The sequence below is a fragment of the Mytilus trossulus genome, chromosome 13 (genome assembly GCF_036588685.1).
Source record: "Mytilus trossulus isolate FHL-02 chromosome 13, PNRI_Mtr1.1.1.hap1, whole genome shotgun sequence".
NCBI classification, from domain to species: Eukaryota; Metazoa; Mollusca; class Bivalvia; order Mytilida; family Mytilidae; genus Mytilus; species Mytilus trossulus.
Genome location: NC_086385.1, coordinates 20772435 through 20791323, shown reverse-complemented (window position 1 = coordinate 20791323; position 18889 = coordinate 20772435). Strand labels below are relative to the sequence as shown.

At 33.1% G+C, this 18889-nt stretch overlaps 1 protein-coding gene across 1 annotated transcript in view; it reads right to left on the bottom strand.

Annotated features, from left to right (window-relative positions):
* The window catches only part of LOC134694890 (uncharacterized), a 323806-nt gene that overhangs the window by 79222 nt on the left and 225695 nt on the right, over window positions 1-18889 (bottom strand). The window contains exons 43-47 of the mRNA XM_063555996.1: window positions 17618-17774; window positions 9768-9937; window positions 4456-4618; window positions 3969-4279; window positions 763-1014 (exon numbers count right to left, since the gene is read on the bottom strand). Of these exons, the coding sequence (XP_063412066.1) occupies window positions 763-1014; window positions 3969-4279; window positions 4456-4618; window positions 9768-9937; window positions 17618-17774 (1053 nt within the window). The remainder of the gene's footprint in view (window positions 1-762; window positions 1015-3968; window positions 4280-4455; window positions 4619-9767; window positions 9938-17617; window positions 17775-18889) is intronic.

Here is an 18889-nt window from a genome sequence, read left to right as displayed (position 1 = left end):
ATAGTGGATACTTACTGGTGTATTGTGACAATAAGACTGCTAGTGGACACTTACTGGTGTATTGTGTCAATATGACTGAAAGAGGATACTTACTGGTTTATTGTGACATAAAGACTGATATTGAATACTTACTAGTGTATTGCGACAATAAGTGGATACTTACTGTTGTATTGTGACAATAAGTGGATACTTACTGGTGTATTGTGATAATCAGACTGATAGTGGATACTTACTTGTGTGTTGTGACAATAAGACTGATGGCTGATACTAACTTGTGTATTGTGACAATAAGACTGATAGTGGATACTAACTTGTGTATTGTGACATTAAGTGGATACTTACTGGTGTATTGTGACATTAAGACTGATAGTGGATAGTAACTGGTGTATTGTGACAATAAGACTGATAGTGGACACTTACTAGTGTATTGTGACATTAAGTGGATACTTACTGGTGTATTGTGACATTAAGGCTGATAGTGGATACTTACCTGTGTATTTTGACAACAAGTGGATAGTTACTGGTGTATTGTAATAATAAGTGGATACTTACTGGTGTATTGTGACAACAAGTGGATACTTACAGGTGTATTGTGACATAAAGACTGATAGTGGTTACTTACTGGGGTTTTGTGACATTAAGTGGATACTTACCGGTGTATTGTGACATTAAGACTGATAGTGGATAGTAACTGGTGTATTGTGGCAATAAGTGGATACTTACTGGTGTATTGTGATAATAAGACTGATAGTGGATACTTACTGGTGTGTTGTGACAATAAGAATTAGAATCACATCCTCCATGATTGACAGCACACTCGTTGATGTCAAAGCATGTCTGATAATATAATGGATCATGGTGGTAATTATACAGCTGAAATATCCTACGTGTATTGTTCCAAGCAAGACCATCTTCATAAGTTCCTGTGTAACCATGGGGACAGGCTCTACACTGGTAACCTGGCTCAGTGTTGATGCAAGCTGATGTGTTCCAGCATGGACTCCCCACATAACACTGTGAAAAAGTGAAATTAAACATGTTATTTAGTTCCTAAAACTTTAAGTTTGATTTTCTACTTTATATATTGTCAATAAAATCATCAAGTTATTGTTCTATGAAAAAAATGTTTTGCAAGTTTAGCTGCTTCATTCGTTTTTTTATTGTACTTTAAAGTAATATAGGTACTGTTTATACAAACAACCATTCCAGCTTTCACTTAATAGTTCATGTGATTATAAATATGCTGTCATACTGGATACATTTAATTAATATACACAAACCACTTTTAAAAATTAATTATCTTGAGGTTAATTTCCCTGGCATTTGAATCTTTGAAAATACAACTGGAATCTCACTCGGAGACACACTAATCTTTTCTTAATCTGATACATGTCAGAAATAATCACTGTTGGTGAGGACATGCATATAATCATACCAGATCTCATAACAATTAATTACACAACAACTAGTTTGTTATCTAAAGGTCAGTGATGATTGCATAATGATACCTTGATCTTTGGAAAAAGGAGATAAAAATATGTTTCTAGAAATTTAGTAAGCCTTTCACTACTGACATGGAATTTACGACATCTTCTCATATTTGTATATACAAACATGTATACACAAAAACAAGAGTTTGAATATTTGAATTGGTTACATATCTGAGTATTTATTTTCATTTATAAATTTCTTAATATCAATGGATAAGATGTATAGAATGTTGTGCTGGCTCAAGACAACATTTTTTGCTCTCATAAGTAATGATAAAGTCTGGATATTTGATAACTATAAGGCCAGGCCAGCTACAACAGGAATTTGATCACATGAATGCAATCTTAGAAGTTTACTGTACCCATGAAATGATTATGATATTTGCACCAATAATGTAGGTGTGAGATAGCATACAATGCAATTTTCTATTATATAGATTGAAAAATACTTTCTTACACATAAAGCTATAGATGTGGTAAGCCTACGTAGTGAAATCCTTACTGCTGTAAATCAGCAGAAAAATACGCTCAATATTGGTTATAATCATAAGTAAGAAAAAGATATAAAATTTGAAAGGACAAATGGAATATATTCCAAGTCATCTATGAAGTCATATGCAATAACACATTTCACTGTAAATGTAAGTTGCAAAATATTGAATAGGAATAATTTAGAAAAATTGTGCAAAACTAACAATAGGTAAAGTCAAAGATATATTGTGTTTGACATATCAACATTAAATTAATACAAAGTATCAAGTTTTGATTTACACTATTATGAAACTGCAGATTATCTGGATAAAATAAAGAGTGACAATATTTGTAATAAAATACCTGCATACATGTACCTGCCAACTTTTAAAAATGCCCATGGGGGTTTTGCGTGCAAGATGTCTGTCATAGTCCTAAAAAAACCTTCACGGGGGCATTTAAAGACATTTTAATATTGTTTTTAAGCTTGTTGATACTTTTATAAGCCACTAAAAAATAATTTAGTTGTTTAAAATTGTGGACAAAGTTGCTCTTTCAAAATTTCAATGTTGGGAGCGTCCATAGGGGATATCTCCCACAAATAAGAACAGTTGGAAGGTATGTACCTGACAACCTTACAGAGCTACTGGGATTTTAAACAACATGTTTGATGAGCTAGATTGAAGTTACACTAACCAAACCAAAAATTGTTTTGCAATAAAGTCGGTGAAAACTAATCACTGAGAAAAATATCAAAACCATCCGAATGTCAAAGAGGGAGATTTTGATCTCACACAAAAGTGAATGGTCCAAAAGTGGGGGTACAAATATTCTACAAGTAAGATGCAAAATTATTGTCAAAATAGCAAATTAAGATGGTGCTAAGAGGTATCATACCTTTTTCAATCATTATTAAAATGCTTTTCTGAGCGCAGCCTGACACGAGCGCAGAGGTTAACCCTGAACAGTTGGGGCAAATTTGGACACAATTTTTAAGCTTAATACTATCTTAATTTGGATTGTGATAATATTTTTGACTTAATTAAGGTGCCTGACACAAAATAAATGTGGTCAAAGATCTTACAAATCTAATGACTAATACTGTGAAATTGAAGAATTCTTCTTGAAACTTGAAATTTGAAAAATTTGGAAAAAAAAATATAAACCCATTGAAAAATTGGAATCCCCCGAAACTTTTTGAATTCCCCTTGGAGCAGCAATTATCAAACTCAATCTCAGTCTTTCTTTTGTAGAATGGAACCTTGTAGAACATTTTTAAAGAGATTCATACACTGGAACACATGTATTTGTCTGGAAACTAGAAAATGATTGTTTTTAGCCCTTTGTTGCCCCTAATGCCTGCATGTTTTGGGCAATTACTCCTAAACTCAATCACAGCCTTCCCTTTGTGGTATGGAACCTTTTTGTACAATGTCAGAAAGATCTATACGCTTACACACAAATTATTGTCAAGACTACAAACATGCTGATTTTTAGCCTTTAAAACTCCTAAACTGTTGGCACCATAACCCCAAAAATGAATCCCAACCTTCTTATTGTGGTATGAAACATTGTGGTATAATTTCACAAGTTATTATACTGCAACTAGAAAAATGCGTGTTTCAAGCCATTTTTTCTTAACAGTTGGGACCATCATCCTCAAAGTCATTCATAACCTTCATTTTGATGTATTGAACGTAGCTACTAAAAAAAATATAGAGATCCATTCAGTCAGGAAACCAAAAGTGTCTTCAGACGACGACACAGACGAATAGAATTATAGAATTAGATGAACCAAAACATTGCTAATAAGATTCATAACATTTGGTTGAGGCAAACTAAATTCAGGGAATTGAACCCAATTTTGTAACGTAAAGACAGTCAGATGTACAAAAGGACAAGAGTAATTCAGGGACATGTTAATGGGATTTCAGAGATAGCAGGATAAAAACATAAAATGAAGAGACAATGTTTAAATATGTTTCAGCAAACTAATTAAGATCTGACCTCATCAATATCATTACAAGTGACCCCATTGCCTTCGTAACCGTCTGGGCAAGACAAGCAGTCAAAGGATCCATCCATATTATAACAAAGTTCTTCTAAATAACAAAGTGATGATGATCCAAGACAAGGACATTGTGTTGTGTCTGAACATGACTGACAACCACTACCATCAGCTGCAGCATATGTCCCAGCCTCACACACATTACATCTATCCTTCATCTTGGAGCTATAGTGTCCAGCAGGACAATTAAGGCATGTTGTTTGTCCTGTTAAATCTTGATAAGTTCCTGGTGGACACATATCACAGAACTCTAAATAGGAAAAATGAAATATCAATTTAATAAACCTCTCTGAATATTTTTAACTCAAAGTTTTCAAGTAAATGTAAAGGTCACCAAATACTATGTTACAGTCTTCTAAAATAAAATAACTGTATGTAATTTGGTTGTAAGTGAGATGTACAGTACGATATCTGTTTAATACTAACCAACGTTCCCATCAGAGTATGTCCCCACATTACACAGATATTTTTGTCCACCACGACAAGCGTAACCACTTTCACAATGGGTACATGTTGCAGGACAGTATGTGTCATTACACTCAACATAATGGAAGTCTTCACAGGGTGTGGCATATCCATCTTCACATATCTGCAATACAAGTTTTAAAAAATCATCGTTTAAGGGTTATCACTACTATAACTTTATCAGCAAAATTAAACTTGTTAGTAGATCTTGACTTGCTGATATTTTTGTGATTTTAGGTGTCTATCTATCTATATTTTCGTCATATCAGGCAAAACAAAATAAAAAGTAGAAAATTGTCCAATAAGGAGTCAGCAAACAATTACCTCCATACAATCTTAATTGCAGATTTTGCCTTGCTGATTATTTTTGCTTATATAGTCTATATCTATCTATGCTAATTCTAAAGATACATTATATTGCGAAATCTCAAATAATTGCTCTTAATTTTCTTCAAAGGGCAATTTAACTCTTATTAGGAGTCAACTGATGATTTCGTTTAAACAGAGTTATCTGTAGAACTTATCTTGCTGAAAACTTTTTGCAGTTAAAAGTTTTGCTCTATCTATACTATTATAGTTTTCAAGTAAATAGGCAAAAATGAAAATAAACAAGAGGCTCTCATGAGCCTGAATCGCTCACCTTATTTTTTTTGGTTAAATCTCTCATCAATGATTATTTTGGCTTTTCAATTTATTTAAATGTTCTTTGAATCGTCCTATTTTCTTCAAAAGCAAAAAAAAAAATCATTTTTTCCTATGTTCTATTTTAGCCATAGGAGCTATGTTTCTGACATACAAGGAAATGAAACATAAAATTTATACTAGATGCTCTGAAACTCATTTAGCCTAAGTTTGGCTGAAATTGATACAGCAGTTTCAAAGGAGAAGATTTTTTAAAGTAAGTCAACATGATGAACAAATTGTAAAAAAATCTTTAAAGGGCAATAACACCTTAAGGGGTCAGTTTGTAGATCTTACTTTGCTTAATATTTTATCTGTATCTATAATAATATTAAAGATAATAACCAAAAACTGCAAAAAAAATCTTTAAAATCATCAATTCAGGGGCATTATACCTGAAAAACCAGTTACCCAATTCGGCTGAAAATTTCAGGACAGGTAGACCTTGACCTAATAAATACTTTAACTTCTTGTCTTATTTGCTCTAAATGCTGGAGTTTTTGAGCTATAAGCTATAAGCCAAAAACTGCATTTTACCCTGTGTTTATCCTACTGATCATTCAGTTGAAGTTTGGTTGAATTTGGTTGAGTCGTTTTAGAGGAGAAGATTTTTTAAAGTTAGCAATTATGATGAACAAATTGTGAAAAATTGTCATTAAAGGACAATAACCTCTTAAGGGGTCAATTGAGATTTTTGGTCATATTAACTTATTTGGAGATCTTACTTTGCTGATCATTTTTGCTGTTTACAGTTTATCTTTATCTATAATAATATTCAAGATAATGACCAAAAACTGCAAAATATCCTTAAAATTACCAATTAAGTGGCAGCAACCTAACAATAGGTTGTTTGATTCATCTGAAAATTTCAGGGGTGATAGATCTTTGACCTAATGAACCATTTTTACCCCATGTCAGATTTGCTCTAAATGCTTTCGTTTTTGAGATATAAGCCAAAAACTGCATTTGACCACTATGTTCTATTTTAAGTAACGGCGGCCAAGTTTTTTGACAGATCAAAAATCGAAGCACAAACTTTGTGCAGGATAACTTTGGTCATATTAACTTATTTGTAGATCTTACTTTGCTGATCATTTTTGCTGTTTATAGTTTATTTTTATCTATAATAATATTCAAGATAATGACCAAAAACTGCAAAATTTCCTTAAAATTACCAATTAAGTGGCAGCAACCCAACAATGGGTTGTTTGATTCATCTGAAAATTTCAGGGGTGATAGATATTGACCTAATGAACATGTTTACCCCATGTCAGATTTGCTCTAAATGCTTTCGTTTTTGAGATATAAGCCAAAAACTGCATTTGACCCCTATGTTCTATTTTAAGTAACGGCGGCCAAGTTTTTTAACAGATCAAAAATCGAAGCACAAACTTTGTGCAGGATAACTTTGGTCATATTAACTTATTTGTAGATCTTACTTTGCTGATCATTTTTGCTGTTTATAGTTTATTTTTATCTATAATAATATTCAAGATAATGACCAAAAACTGCAAAATTTCCTTAATATTACCAATTAAGTGGCAGCAACCCAACAATGGGTTGTTTGATTCATCTGAAAATTTCAGGGCTGAAAGATATTGACCTAATGAACATGTTTACCCCATGTCAGATTTGCTCTAAATGCTTTCGTTTTTGAGATATAAGCCAAAAACTGCATTTGACCCCTATGTTCTATTTTAAGTAACGGCGGCCAAGTTTTTTAACAGATAAAAAATCGAAGCACACATTTTGTGCAGGATAATCCAAGGAACAATCATGCTAAGTTTTATCCAAATCCATTCAGTAGTTTCAGAGGAGAAGATGTTTGAAAAATTGTTAACGACGACAGACGACGACGACGGACGCCAAGTGATGAGAAAAGCTCACGTGGCCTTTTAGGCCAGGTGAGCTTAAAAGGTAAAAATCGCCATTAAAGTGCATTATGTCCTATTAGAAGTCGTCTAACAGTTTTTAATATTTTTGACTCTGTCAGTTTCTAACGGTTTTCAAAATAGTACACAAAACTTGCATGTTACCCGTACATTTTTTGTTGTCATGTCGGCCATCTTGATTGACTGTTTTAGGGATCAAACACATTTTGTTAACTAAATCCCCTGATGCGATTGTGGCCAATTTTGGTAACATTTGGCCCAATATTTTCAGAGGAGAAGATTTTTGTTGTTAGTGTTAACAGACAATGGACAATCAACAATAATGAGTAATAACTCCAATAAGGAGTCATTGGACGATTATCACCTGATGATTCCTTTATAGTAAATCTTGTGTTGCTGATAACAGACAAAAATGAAACAAGAGGTCGAAGGAGCCGGTACGTGTCACTTACCTGATATTTGTGTTTACAATTAATGTATGAAAATATGCCACCGTAGGCCGTACTTTAACCTATAATGGTTTACTTTTTAAATTGTGATTTGGATGGAGAGTTGTCTCATTGGCACTAACACCACATCTTCCTATATCTAACCGTTATATTTTTGCTTTACTTTCAGAGATATATGCAAAACTGCATTTTACCAGTAGGATCTATTTTTAGCTATGTGAGCTGTGGTAGTTGGCTTTAAGACACACTTTTTTCATCTAGATGCCTAATGATGATAGTGGCCAAGTTTTATTAAATATTTCGAAGTAGTTTCAGGAGAATATTTTTGTAAAAGATTGCAAAAATTAACGAATAAATTACTTTAAAGGGCAATAACTCCTTTTGACAATATCGCTGAACACTCTTAATTGCTGTTTACAGTTTATCTTTATCCTCAATAATATCCAAGAAAATAAACCAAAAACTGCAAAATTTCCTTATAATGACCAATGTAGAAGCAGCAACCAAACAATATATTGTCCGATTTGTCAGAAAATGACTAGGCAGATAGCTTTGGGGTCAGAACTGTAATTTGACATTAAAATTAGAAAGATCATATTATAAGAAACATATATACCAAGTTTCAGGTTGATTGGACTTCAACTTCATCAAAAACTACCTCGACCAAAAACTTTTACCTTAAACTAGACAGACGGACGAACGAACGGACGAACGGAATGACGAAAGGACGCAAAGACCAGAAAATATGCTGCGCCTCTACTATCGTAGGTAGGGCATACAAACTGCATTTTACTCCTCATGTTCTATTTTTAGACATGGCATGCTTGTTGGTAGGCAGACAGGGTCGTCGGACATTTAAACTAGCTACCCCAATGATGATTGTGACCTTAACTTTGTTTAAATCTGGTCCAGTAGTTTCAGAGGAGAAGATTTATGTAAAAGAAAACAGACGCAACTACGACGACGACACAAGATGGACGACGGATGCCAAGTGATGAAAAAAACTTGACTTTTCAGGTTAGGTGAGCTAAAAAAGCTAAAAATAGTCATTGAAGAGTAATTAATTCTGAAACAAGTCATTTGACAGTTTAGATGTATCTGCATGAACATTTAGTAGGGGTCAACATGTTTGTCCGTGTCAGTTTTTTGTATTATTATGTTTTTACGGTTTTAAAATAATACATGTAGACAATCTTACATTTTACCCGTGTTCTATTTTTAGCCATGTAGGCCATCTTGGTTGGCAGGCTGGGTTATCAGACGTATTTTTCAAACCAGATAAACCAATGGTGATTGTGGAAAATTTTGGTTAAATTTGGTCCAGTAGTTTCAGAGGAGAAGATTTTTGTAAAATTAACAGATGACCTCGGATGCCAGATCCTAGGTAATGAGAAAGGCTCATTTTGGCCCTTACGGCCATGCATGTGAACTAAAAATGATCAAAATTGTAAAATTTGTCATGTAAGGACAGAAAACTTATAAAAGAACTCCCCTGACAGTTTTAACACATATGAACAATTGATAGAGCTCAACATCCTTAACTTTTTTCTCGTCATATTTATTTTATTTGTAAGTTTTCAATAGAATAAGACATAAATTGCATTTCCCCCATATATTCAATTTTAGAAATGTCTGCCATTTTGTTTGCCATGCGAGATCAATATATGAATTATGACAGAAAACTATAATGACAAATGAAGCCAAGTTTTGTTCAGTTCAGTTTTAGAGGTGAAGACTTTTGTAAAAGTTAATGGCCCATTAGACAAGGTGAGCTAAAAAAATAACAACAAATCATGCATCTATATTGACTATAAATATTTTGCATACATTAATTAATTCTTCATCAGTTTGATCATGATGATGTACTGTGCACGGTCTCCTTATTCTAATAAGAAAAATCTTTGACAAATACCTAGATGTTTCATATATATTAATTCATATTTTGTACTTCCGTCAGTACTTCTCCATTAGTGACATCTTGGCTATCACTACATCATGTACTATGTACAGGCCAAAACCCTAGATCACTCAAAAATTTTAAATGTCTGCATGCCTTGTATTCATCTTAATAAATCTGTTAATCTATTAACATTCAATTTGACTGTTCTATAGTAAAGGCAAATATGATACAAAAAAATACAGTTTGTTCCCTATTAAAAAATAAATGAGAACTTTTACTTGAAATTTCGTGCATTATGTGCGAGGATATTATTTTCAAATATGGTAGTAGACTTAATCTACAAATACACACCCAACCAAGTGGACACGTTGTACATTCGATAGCCAGGCCAAAACTATGTTCTGTAGGTGATCGACCACATGAAGAATTATCCAGGGGAGGATCACATCTCCCACAAGGCTGTAAAGTACTATCGCCATTACAAAACCAGGAAGTCAGACACCTCTGACATGTTGTCTTGTCTGAAAAGGAAGAAAAGAAAATTTAGAAATTAGAAACAGTTCCTTTATTTATCTTCAGTAGGAGAGGTCATACCCAAGTTTGTCTTGTACTTTGACAGTTGATGTTAAGGTATTTTTTATCAAAAAATAAAACCATTAAACAATGGTCCCATTGGTTGCTTGTTTAATTCTGCAATTTCCACTCTTCCTATCAATATTGTCTTCAGCATGAAAAACTAGAGATCATCAAGAGCCTGTGTCACTCACCTTGGTATATGGGAATATCAAACAAAGGACACTTTCCAACATTGCAGACGTGAATAGAGTAAGATCACTTCAAAAATCTATTTTTTGTTGATCTTGGATAGAAAACTGGGGACTAACAGCTGCACACACATTAAAACATTATAAGATATCCCACTTTTAACATATAAATGAAAATTAATATACAGAAAACTTGGGGGATAAGATAAAATTTGATGATCAAAATATACAATTTTATCAAAAAGTCCAGCATGATTAAAATTTGAACAAGTTCCTAACAAGTAAGAAAATAAACATAAACATAAAATCGTAAGTCAGCATCAGAGTACAGAGTAGAAAAGCTCAAACTTCACAATACAATTTTTAAATAGCTCATAAGTACATGGAGCATGGAAAATAAATAAACAACACATACGTCAGCATGAGTAGAGAGTAAAAAGATCATACATCAGCATAAAAAGATTACAGCTCATAGGTCAGCATAAGTAAAAAATAAGAGATCTCAAAAGTGAGCATGAGAAGATGTTAAAGGAACTCATACATCAGCATGAGTATAGAAAAGACCTGATAAGTCACCATAAGTAAACTAGAGGCTCTAAAGAGCATGTGTCGCTCACCTTGGTATATGTGAATTAAACAAAGGAAGCAAACAGTTCATGACAAAATTGTGTTTAGGTGATTGTGATGTGTTTGTACATCTTACTTTACTGAATATTCTTGCTGCTTACAATTATCTCTATCTATAATGAACTTGTCCATGTAGTTTCAGTGGAAAATGTTAGTAAAAATTTACAAATTTTATGAAAATTGTTAAAAATTGATTATAAAGGACAATAACTTCTTAGGGGGTCAATTGACCATTTTGGTCATTTTGACTTATTTTTTAGTCTTAAATTGCTGAACATTATTGCTGTTTACAGTTTATCTCTATCCATAATAATATTCAAAATAATAACCCAAAACAGCAAACTTTCCTTAAAATTACCAATTTAGGGGCAGCAACCTAACAACGAAGTGTCCGATTCATCTAAAAATTTCAGGGCAGATAGATCTTGACCAGATAAACAATTTTACCCCATTGTCAGATTTGCTCTTAATGCTTTGGTTTTTGAGTAATAACCAAAAACTGCATTTAACCTCCATGTTCTATTTTTAGCCGTGGCGGCCATCTTGGTTGGTTGGCCAGGTCAAAAAACACAATTTTTAAACTAAATACATCAATGATGATTGTGGCCAAGTTTGGATTAATTTGGCACGATAGTTTCAGAGGAGAAGATTTTTGTAAAAGATCATGGAGATTTACGAAAAAAGGTTAAAAATTGACTATAAAGGGCAATAACTCCTAAAGGGGTCAACTGACCATTTTGGTCATGTTGACTTATTTGTTAATCTTACTTTGCTGAACATTATTGCTGTTTACAGTTTATCTCCATCTATAATAATATTCAAGATAATAACCAAAAACAGTAAAATTTCCTTAAAATTACCAATTTAGGGGCAGCAACCCAACAATGGGTTGTCTGATTCATCTAAAAATTTCAGGGCAGATAAATCTTGACCAGATAAACAAATTTACTCATCGTCATATTTGCTCTAAATGCTTTGGTTTTTGAGTTATAATCCAAAAACTGCATTTTATCCCTATGTTCTATTTTTAACCATGGCGGCCATCTTGGTTTGTTGGCCAGGTAACAAAACACAAATTTTAAACTAGATACATCAATGATGATTGTGACCAAGTTTGGATTATTTTGGCCAGAATGTTTCAGAGGAGAAGATTTTTGTAAACGATCATGGAGATTTACGAAAAAAGGTTTAAAATTGACTATAAAGGGCAATAACTTCTAAAGTGGTCAACTGACCATTTTGGTCATTTGACTTATTTGTTCATCTTACTTTGCTGAACATTATTGCTGTTTACAGTTTATCTCCATCTATAATAATATTCAAGATAATAACCAAAAACGGAAAAAAATTCCTTAAAATTACCAATTTAGGGGCAGAAACCCAACAATGGGTTGTCTGATTCATCTAAAACTTTCAGGGCAGATAGACCTTAACCAGATGAACAATTTTACCCATCATCAAATTTGCTCTAAATGCTTTGTTTTTTGAGTTATAAGCCAAAAACCGCATTTTACCCCTATGTTCTATTTTTAGCCATGGCGGCTACTTGGTTGGTTGGCCGAGTAACAAAACCCAAACTTTAAACTAGATACATCACTAATGATTGTGGCCAAGTTTGGTTTGATTTGGCCCAGTAGTTTCAGAGGAGAAGATTTTTCTAAAAGTTAACGACGACGGACGCAGGACGACGACGACGACGCCGACGACGAGGACGACGGACGCCAAGTGATGAGAAAAGCTCACTTGGCCTTTTGGCCAGGTGAACTAAAAATCAGACATCATACGTCAGCATGATGAGGTATAAAGTGCTAATGCACTCAGAAGGACATCAATAAGTTTTAATACATTAATAATTTTTGGCACATGTTACACAATTCACCATTAACAGGTAGAGGATAACTCCAACAGGAAGTCAGTAATTGTTGAAACATAATACCGAGTTATCTTACTTTATATAGTCCAATTAACATAAGATCAACATACAGAAACTCATACGTCAGCATGAGAAGGAAATAAAAGCGTACATCGGTAAGCATGAGAAAATATAATAGAAACCCAACTATCAGCATATGTAGTTTAAAAAAAACTAATACGTCAGCATGGGTAGAAAATAAGATTCCGTACGTCAGCATGAGGAGGTTAAAGGAAGCTCATACGTTAGCATGAGTAGAGAATAAAAAAACTCATACGTCAGCATGAGTAGTATAAGATATCAAAATATATTTACAAAAACATAATTTCAAAGAGCTAAAGTCACAAAATTACAAGTGCATATAACAATTAATAATGACTACTATATAATCCCCAGAGGTTCTGATAACAAAAGGAGAGAGGTGGGGATGGTGGCGGAAATTTAAAATATGAAAATCCAATTAAAACGTACTGAAAATATCTAACGACAAAAGGGCACTACTATTGATCTGAAAGCAGTAAAATAGATGACGTATATTCCAAACTAAGTTGGAAATGAAATGAGGCTAACATGATCTAGAGGTACAAAATAGGGAACCCTATATCGTGACTCAAGGAGGCTCGGGGGTCTTCCTCCATCTTGGATTTTAAATAGGCAGATATCTTTGGTCTATATATTTGATGAAATGTGCAAATTTTGAGAGTTACATGTAAATTAGGGAAAGACTTTTGATATTAATATAGAAAATTGTGTGTTTTAACATAACTGCAGTTGTAATTTTGCAAAACACCATGTTTGTGTTTGATTAGATTTTTTCAATCTTTGCCAAATAAGGAGAGATAACTCCGATAAAGTAAATTTTACAATAGAAAGTGTTATGAATTTTATCTTTTTCGATATGAAGCAAGACAACAAGTTCGGTGACCCCAATTTTTCTTATCTGAAAGTATGACATTAGAGCAATATTCTCACATTTTATCTTAAAGTTCTTGTAGTACGTTTTCGTTTTATCACACAGAATTTTAATTTCCATGAATAATCTATACAAAATCTGACAATTTTGCGCAACATGTAGCATGAAAAAAAGTCCAGTGACCCATACTTTTTTTTACAGTTTTGAAAAAAGTATGATAAAAGCTTCATTTTGACAAGTTATCAAAAAAATCTGTCGGTTTTAATTAAAACGCCCCAACCACCTAAAACTGAGATAATCCTTTATATAAACATCAATTATCCAAATAATTGTTAAACTCTACAAATCATAGTTTTCATGGAAAAAGGATAAAAATGGAAAAAAAAATCGTAGTTATGGGCAATCACTCATATAAGAATTTGTCCAACAGCTTTAATTTGACGTTTATATGGACAATTGGTAGAGCTCATTATTCTGAACATATTTTTTCCTTTAAGATTTTTTTCTATTCATAACGTTAAATTTTTTTTAGACAAAACTTGCCTTTTATCCGTATGTGTTTCTTTTAGCAATGTCAGCCATGTTGGTTGGTTGGCAGGGTCACCTGACACTTTTTTTTTTAACTAGATACCTTATAAATGATTTTGGCAGTGTTTTGTTAAATTTCTTCAGTAGCTCCAAAGAAGGTTTTTGTAAAAGATTTCAAAATTTGCAAAAAAACTCTTGAAGGGGTCAATTGACCATTTTGGTCACGTTGACTTATTTGTAGATCTTACTTTGCTGAACAATTTTGCTGTTTTTAACAGTTCATCTACTTCTAAATACCAATTCTGAGGAACCTTTCAACAGGTTGTCTGATGCGTTTGAAAATGTCAGGGCAGATAGATCTTGACCTGATGATCATGTTCTCCTACGGTTTGATTTTCTTTGAATGACTTAAAAGATTTAAGCCAATAAAATGCTTTGCTGATCGCAGCCTGATATGACCGCAGAGAATGAACCCTGAACAGTTTGGGAAAATTTGGACACAATATTCAAGCTTGATACTGTTTGAATTTGGATTGTGATCACATTTTTGACCTAATATACCTTGCTGAAAGAGAACAAATGTCAAGATCTTACAATTCTATTGTGCAATACTGTGCAATTAAATATTTCTTCTTGAAACTTTTCAAAAAATTGAAATTTGAAATATTTTGAAAAAATATTTGAACCCCTTAAAATAATTGGACCACCCAATTTTTTTTAGTTGGCCCTTGGAGTAATTACCCCCACACTAGATCCAACCCTTTTCTTTGTAGTATGAAACCCTGTAGTACAATTTCAAAGAGATCCATACAACTTAACACAAGTAATTGTCTGGAAACTAGAAAAATGCTTTTTTTTTGCCCTTTTTTGGCCCAAAATTCCTGCATGAAAGGAGCAAAAAAAACCCAAACTCAAATCCCAGCATTCCTTTTGTGATATGTAACCTTGTGGTACAATGTTAGAGAGAAAGCCATACACTTAAACACAAGTAATTGTCAAGAAACTTAAAAAATAAATTGTTTATGGTCCCTTTTTTGCCCTTAATTAACTGTTGGCAACATAACCTCAAAAATGAATCCAAACCTTCTACTTATAGTGTTTGACGTTGTGGTACAGTTTCAGAGCAATTGAAATACTTATACACTAGTTACTATCCTGAAGTAGAAAAATGCTTTTTTGGGCCTCTTTTGGATCCCTTTTTCCTAAACGGTTGGAGCCATCATCCCTAAAATCAATCCCAGCCTTTCTTATGTGGTATTGAACCTTCTTATTAAATTTCAAAGAGATCCATTCACGTAAACTAAAGTTATTGTCAAGAAACCAAATGTGTCTTCGGACGACGACACAGATGCAGAAGACATCATATCCTCCCCCCCCCCCCCCCCCCAATTTTTTTTCTGTCGTTTGGTTAAATTTGGCCCAATAGTTTCAGAGGAGAATTTTTTTTGTAAAAACTTACAAACATTTACGAAACGGTGTGAAAAATTGACTTTAAGGTGGTATGGGAGTCTTAAATAAAAATGATAGAATTTGTTCATACTTTGTCAAATTGTAGTATCTATTGAAACATGTTTAAAATATAATAAAAATGATAGGTCACCGCGCATTTTTTCAAGCTTCAGGTTGTGACAAAATAACAAATTTTGTATGGATTATACAGGAAAAAACAACATTTTGTGAATAGAAACTAAACAAAATGATAGAATTGTAAAATAGATTAGGAAAATATTGCTTTCAGAGAATGCTTTGAGAATATCAAAAGAAAAGATAGGGTCACCGTACGTTTTTTTCTGGCTAAAAGACAAAAAAAGGAAAATTTCATGTAGAGTCCTTCAGAAAATGCACTGTTTTAGAGTTACCTCCCCTTAAAATGCCAATTTGAAAATATTCAAAAACAACCAAAAATAATCTACACTTTGTAAAAATATCAATATTTCTAAGTTATATTCTTATAAATTGGTTCTTTTAAATGAAAATTCACATTAAATATCTGCATTCCTGCATCAAATTTTGCTAACTTGATAGAAAATATGGACCTTAGATTCTCTGTTTTTTGCAATCCAAGATGGCGAAAGACACCCATACCACCTTAAGGGCAATTACTCTTGATTTGGTCAATTGACCATTTTTGTCACATTTACTTAATTGTTGATCAACTCTGCTGAACAATTTTGCTGTTTACAGTTAATCTATATATATTATAATGGAATAAGGAAAATATATCTGTGAATTGCGCTTCCTGGATCAAGCTATCAAAATAGAGTAAAATTCCTCCAAAATGTGGACAAATTAAAGAATTTTCTTCAGAAAAAAAGTATATGTACATAAGTTTTACAATGTCAGAATACTATTCATTTAGTTAAAAAAAAAACAGTTTCAGGTTTCATATGACTTCCACACTTGTCAAAATATTACTTTCTATTTCAATTGCATACATTTTTAGCAAAAAAACAGCAAAGGTTTAACAGTGAGATATTTATTTGATGATCTTTTTTGTCAGATTTGCTCTAAATTCTTTAGTTCAGAAATAAAAAGCCAAAAAAAAGAATGGCATTTTACCCCTATGTTCTATTATAAGCCATGTTGGTTGGAAAGCAGGGTCATCTGCACGGGTCAAGAAACGGTAATTAATGCCATTTCAGATCGAATCTGAAATTTATTTGTCCTAAATGACAGATTGGGATTTGGGACAAATTTTAATTTTTTACAGAAATAATTTTGATCTTTTCGTTTAGATTAGGTTTCTTAATGCTTGCATAACTTATTTTTGATTTTGTTATCCCTAATTTTCCTGTAAGAAAACTACCTCTCCAGTATAGTGTTATAATCCTGAGGGCCCTCCTCATAACACTATTAATGCATCAGGGAAACATTAAAAGTAATAAAGACATTTGTTATGGAGTTTTAATTTCTTTATAATTAAGCTTGTGATCAATAGTCTGGTGTGAATTAAAACCTCAGGTTAAATTTAAAGAGATGATCAATTAGCCAATGTTTCCCCATCATTTTTCAGCCGATTTCATTCAGTGTAAAGCCAAAGGTAATATCGTTGGTTAGTTTGCTTGTTAACTAAACCGTGAAGGCAGTGTAAGGTCATGTTAACCATGTTAACTACTCTCCTTTAAAAGTAGACTAGTCCAGAAGATAACCAATCTATCTGTCTGTTGGACTAGGCTACTTCGAAAGCAGGGTAATATACCTGACCTAATAATTACTTAACGGTTTAGCTATCAAGCAAGCTAATCAAAGATATTAACTTTCGCTACAAACTCAATGAAATCGACTGTAATGACCCAACAGCAACGAAGACATGTTTATTTTCAGTACTGTATGAGCGATTTTACATCACATACAATAAACCAGTGGAAAATAAGATTAAAAGTTATACAGCACACAATCTTTTAATGAGAGCTTAATCTCATATCACACCTGCAATGAGAGGGTAATATAAACTTACAATACATTAGCTTTGCATGTGAGCACCCTATCAATTCAAATCTCAGACCAATATAATTATTCCATGTTGCGGGGTGTATTCTTATGTACATCCCATACACTGGAGGATCCAAGTTCACATTCACAATACTGTTCTGGTCATAGGCTCCTTCAAAAATCTGTAAAAGAAATTCAACAATTTACTAAAAATCCTTTTGTTCTTCTTCTATTTTTATTTTAACATTATATACAAAAATCTCACTCAACATAATATTAACAGTATCGTATTAAAAAGCTCATTTCTAAGTAAAAAATACGATTCCTGACAAAATGAAAGAAGCTCAAATAACCTATACTGATATATAAATGTTAAGCAAGAAATCCAAATATATATTAATGAAACAGTAACTAGAGGCTCTCAAAAGCCTCTGTCGCTCACCTTTTTAGAATTGCTGTGGTTTTGGAAATCATGTAAAAAAAAGGTCGAAATCATTATACATAGTATTAGGTACCCCAATAGTGATTGAGATCAAGTTAAGTTTATTTTTGGTCTGTAATTTTATTGATATCCTGGTAGTCTTGAACAGTAAGTAAATGGGCAACAAAGTAACAACACCTCACCAATACATTATAAGGAATATGAATGCCATGTTTGGTTTAATTCCATTTCGCGGTTATTTAGAAAAAAGAAATTTATATATATTTCCCATAGGCTCCTTTGTTAATGAAATTGAGAATGTAAATGGGGAATGTGTCAAAGAGACAACAACCCGACCACAGAAAACACTACAGCAGAAGGTCACCAACAAGTCTTCCATGTAGCGAGAAATTACGACACCCGGAGGCGTCCGTCAGCTGGCCCCTCAACCAAAACATTGTATATACTAGTTCAGTGATAATGAATGCCATACTAATTTGCGAAATTGTACACAAGAAACTAAAATTAAAATAATACAAGACTAACAAAGGCCAGAGGCTCCTGACTTGGGACAGGCGCAAAAATGCGGCAGGGTTTAACATGTTTATAAGATCTCAATCCTCCTCCTGTACCTCTAAACCTATTTGCTGTCGGCAGCTATCTTGTGTTGCTGGATGTGATACAGCACTTGGTCAGAACCTCATAAGGTACATTCATGCCATGTCAGGTTTTATTCCATTCAGTGGTTTTCTAAAAGAAGACATTTGTATGTATTTTCCATAGGGTCCTATGTTGAATAAAGTCCCACCCTGGAGGTCATCTTGGATGTTGGATCAGCTTTAAAGTAACAACATGTGTATGTATTATCCATAGGGG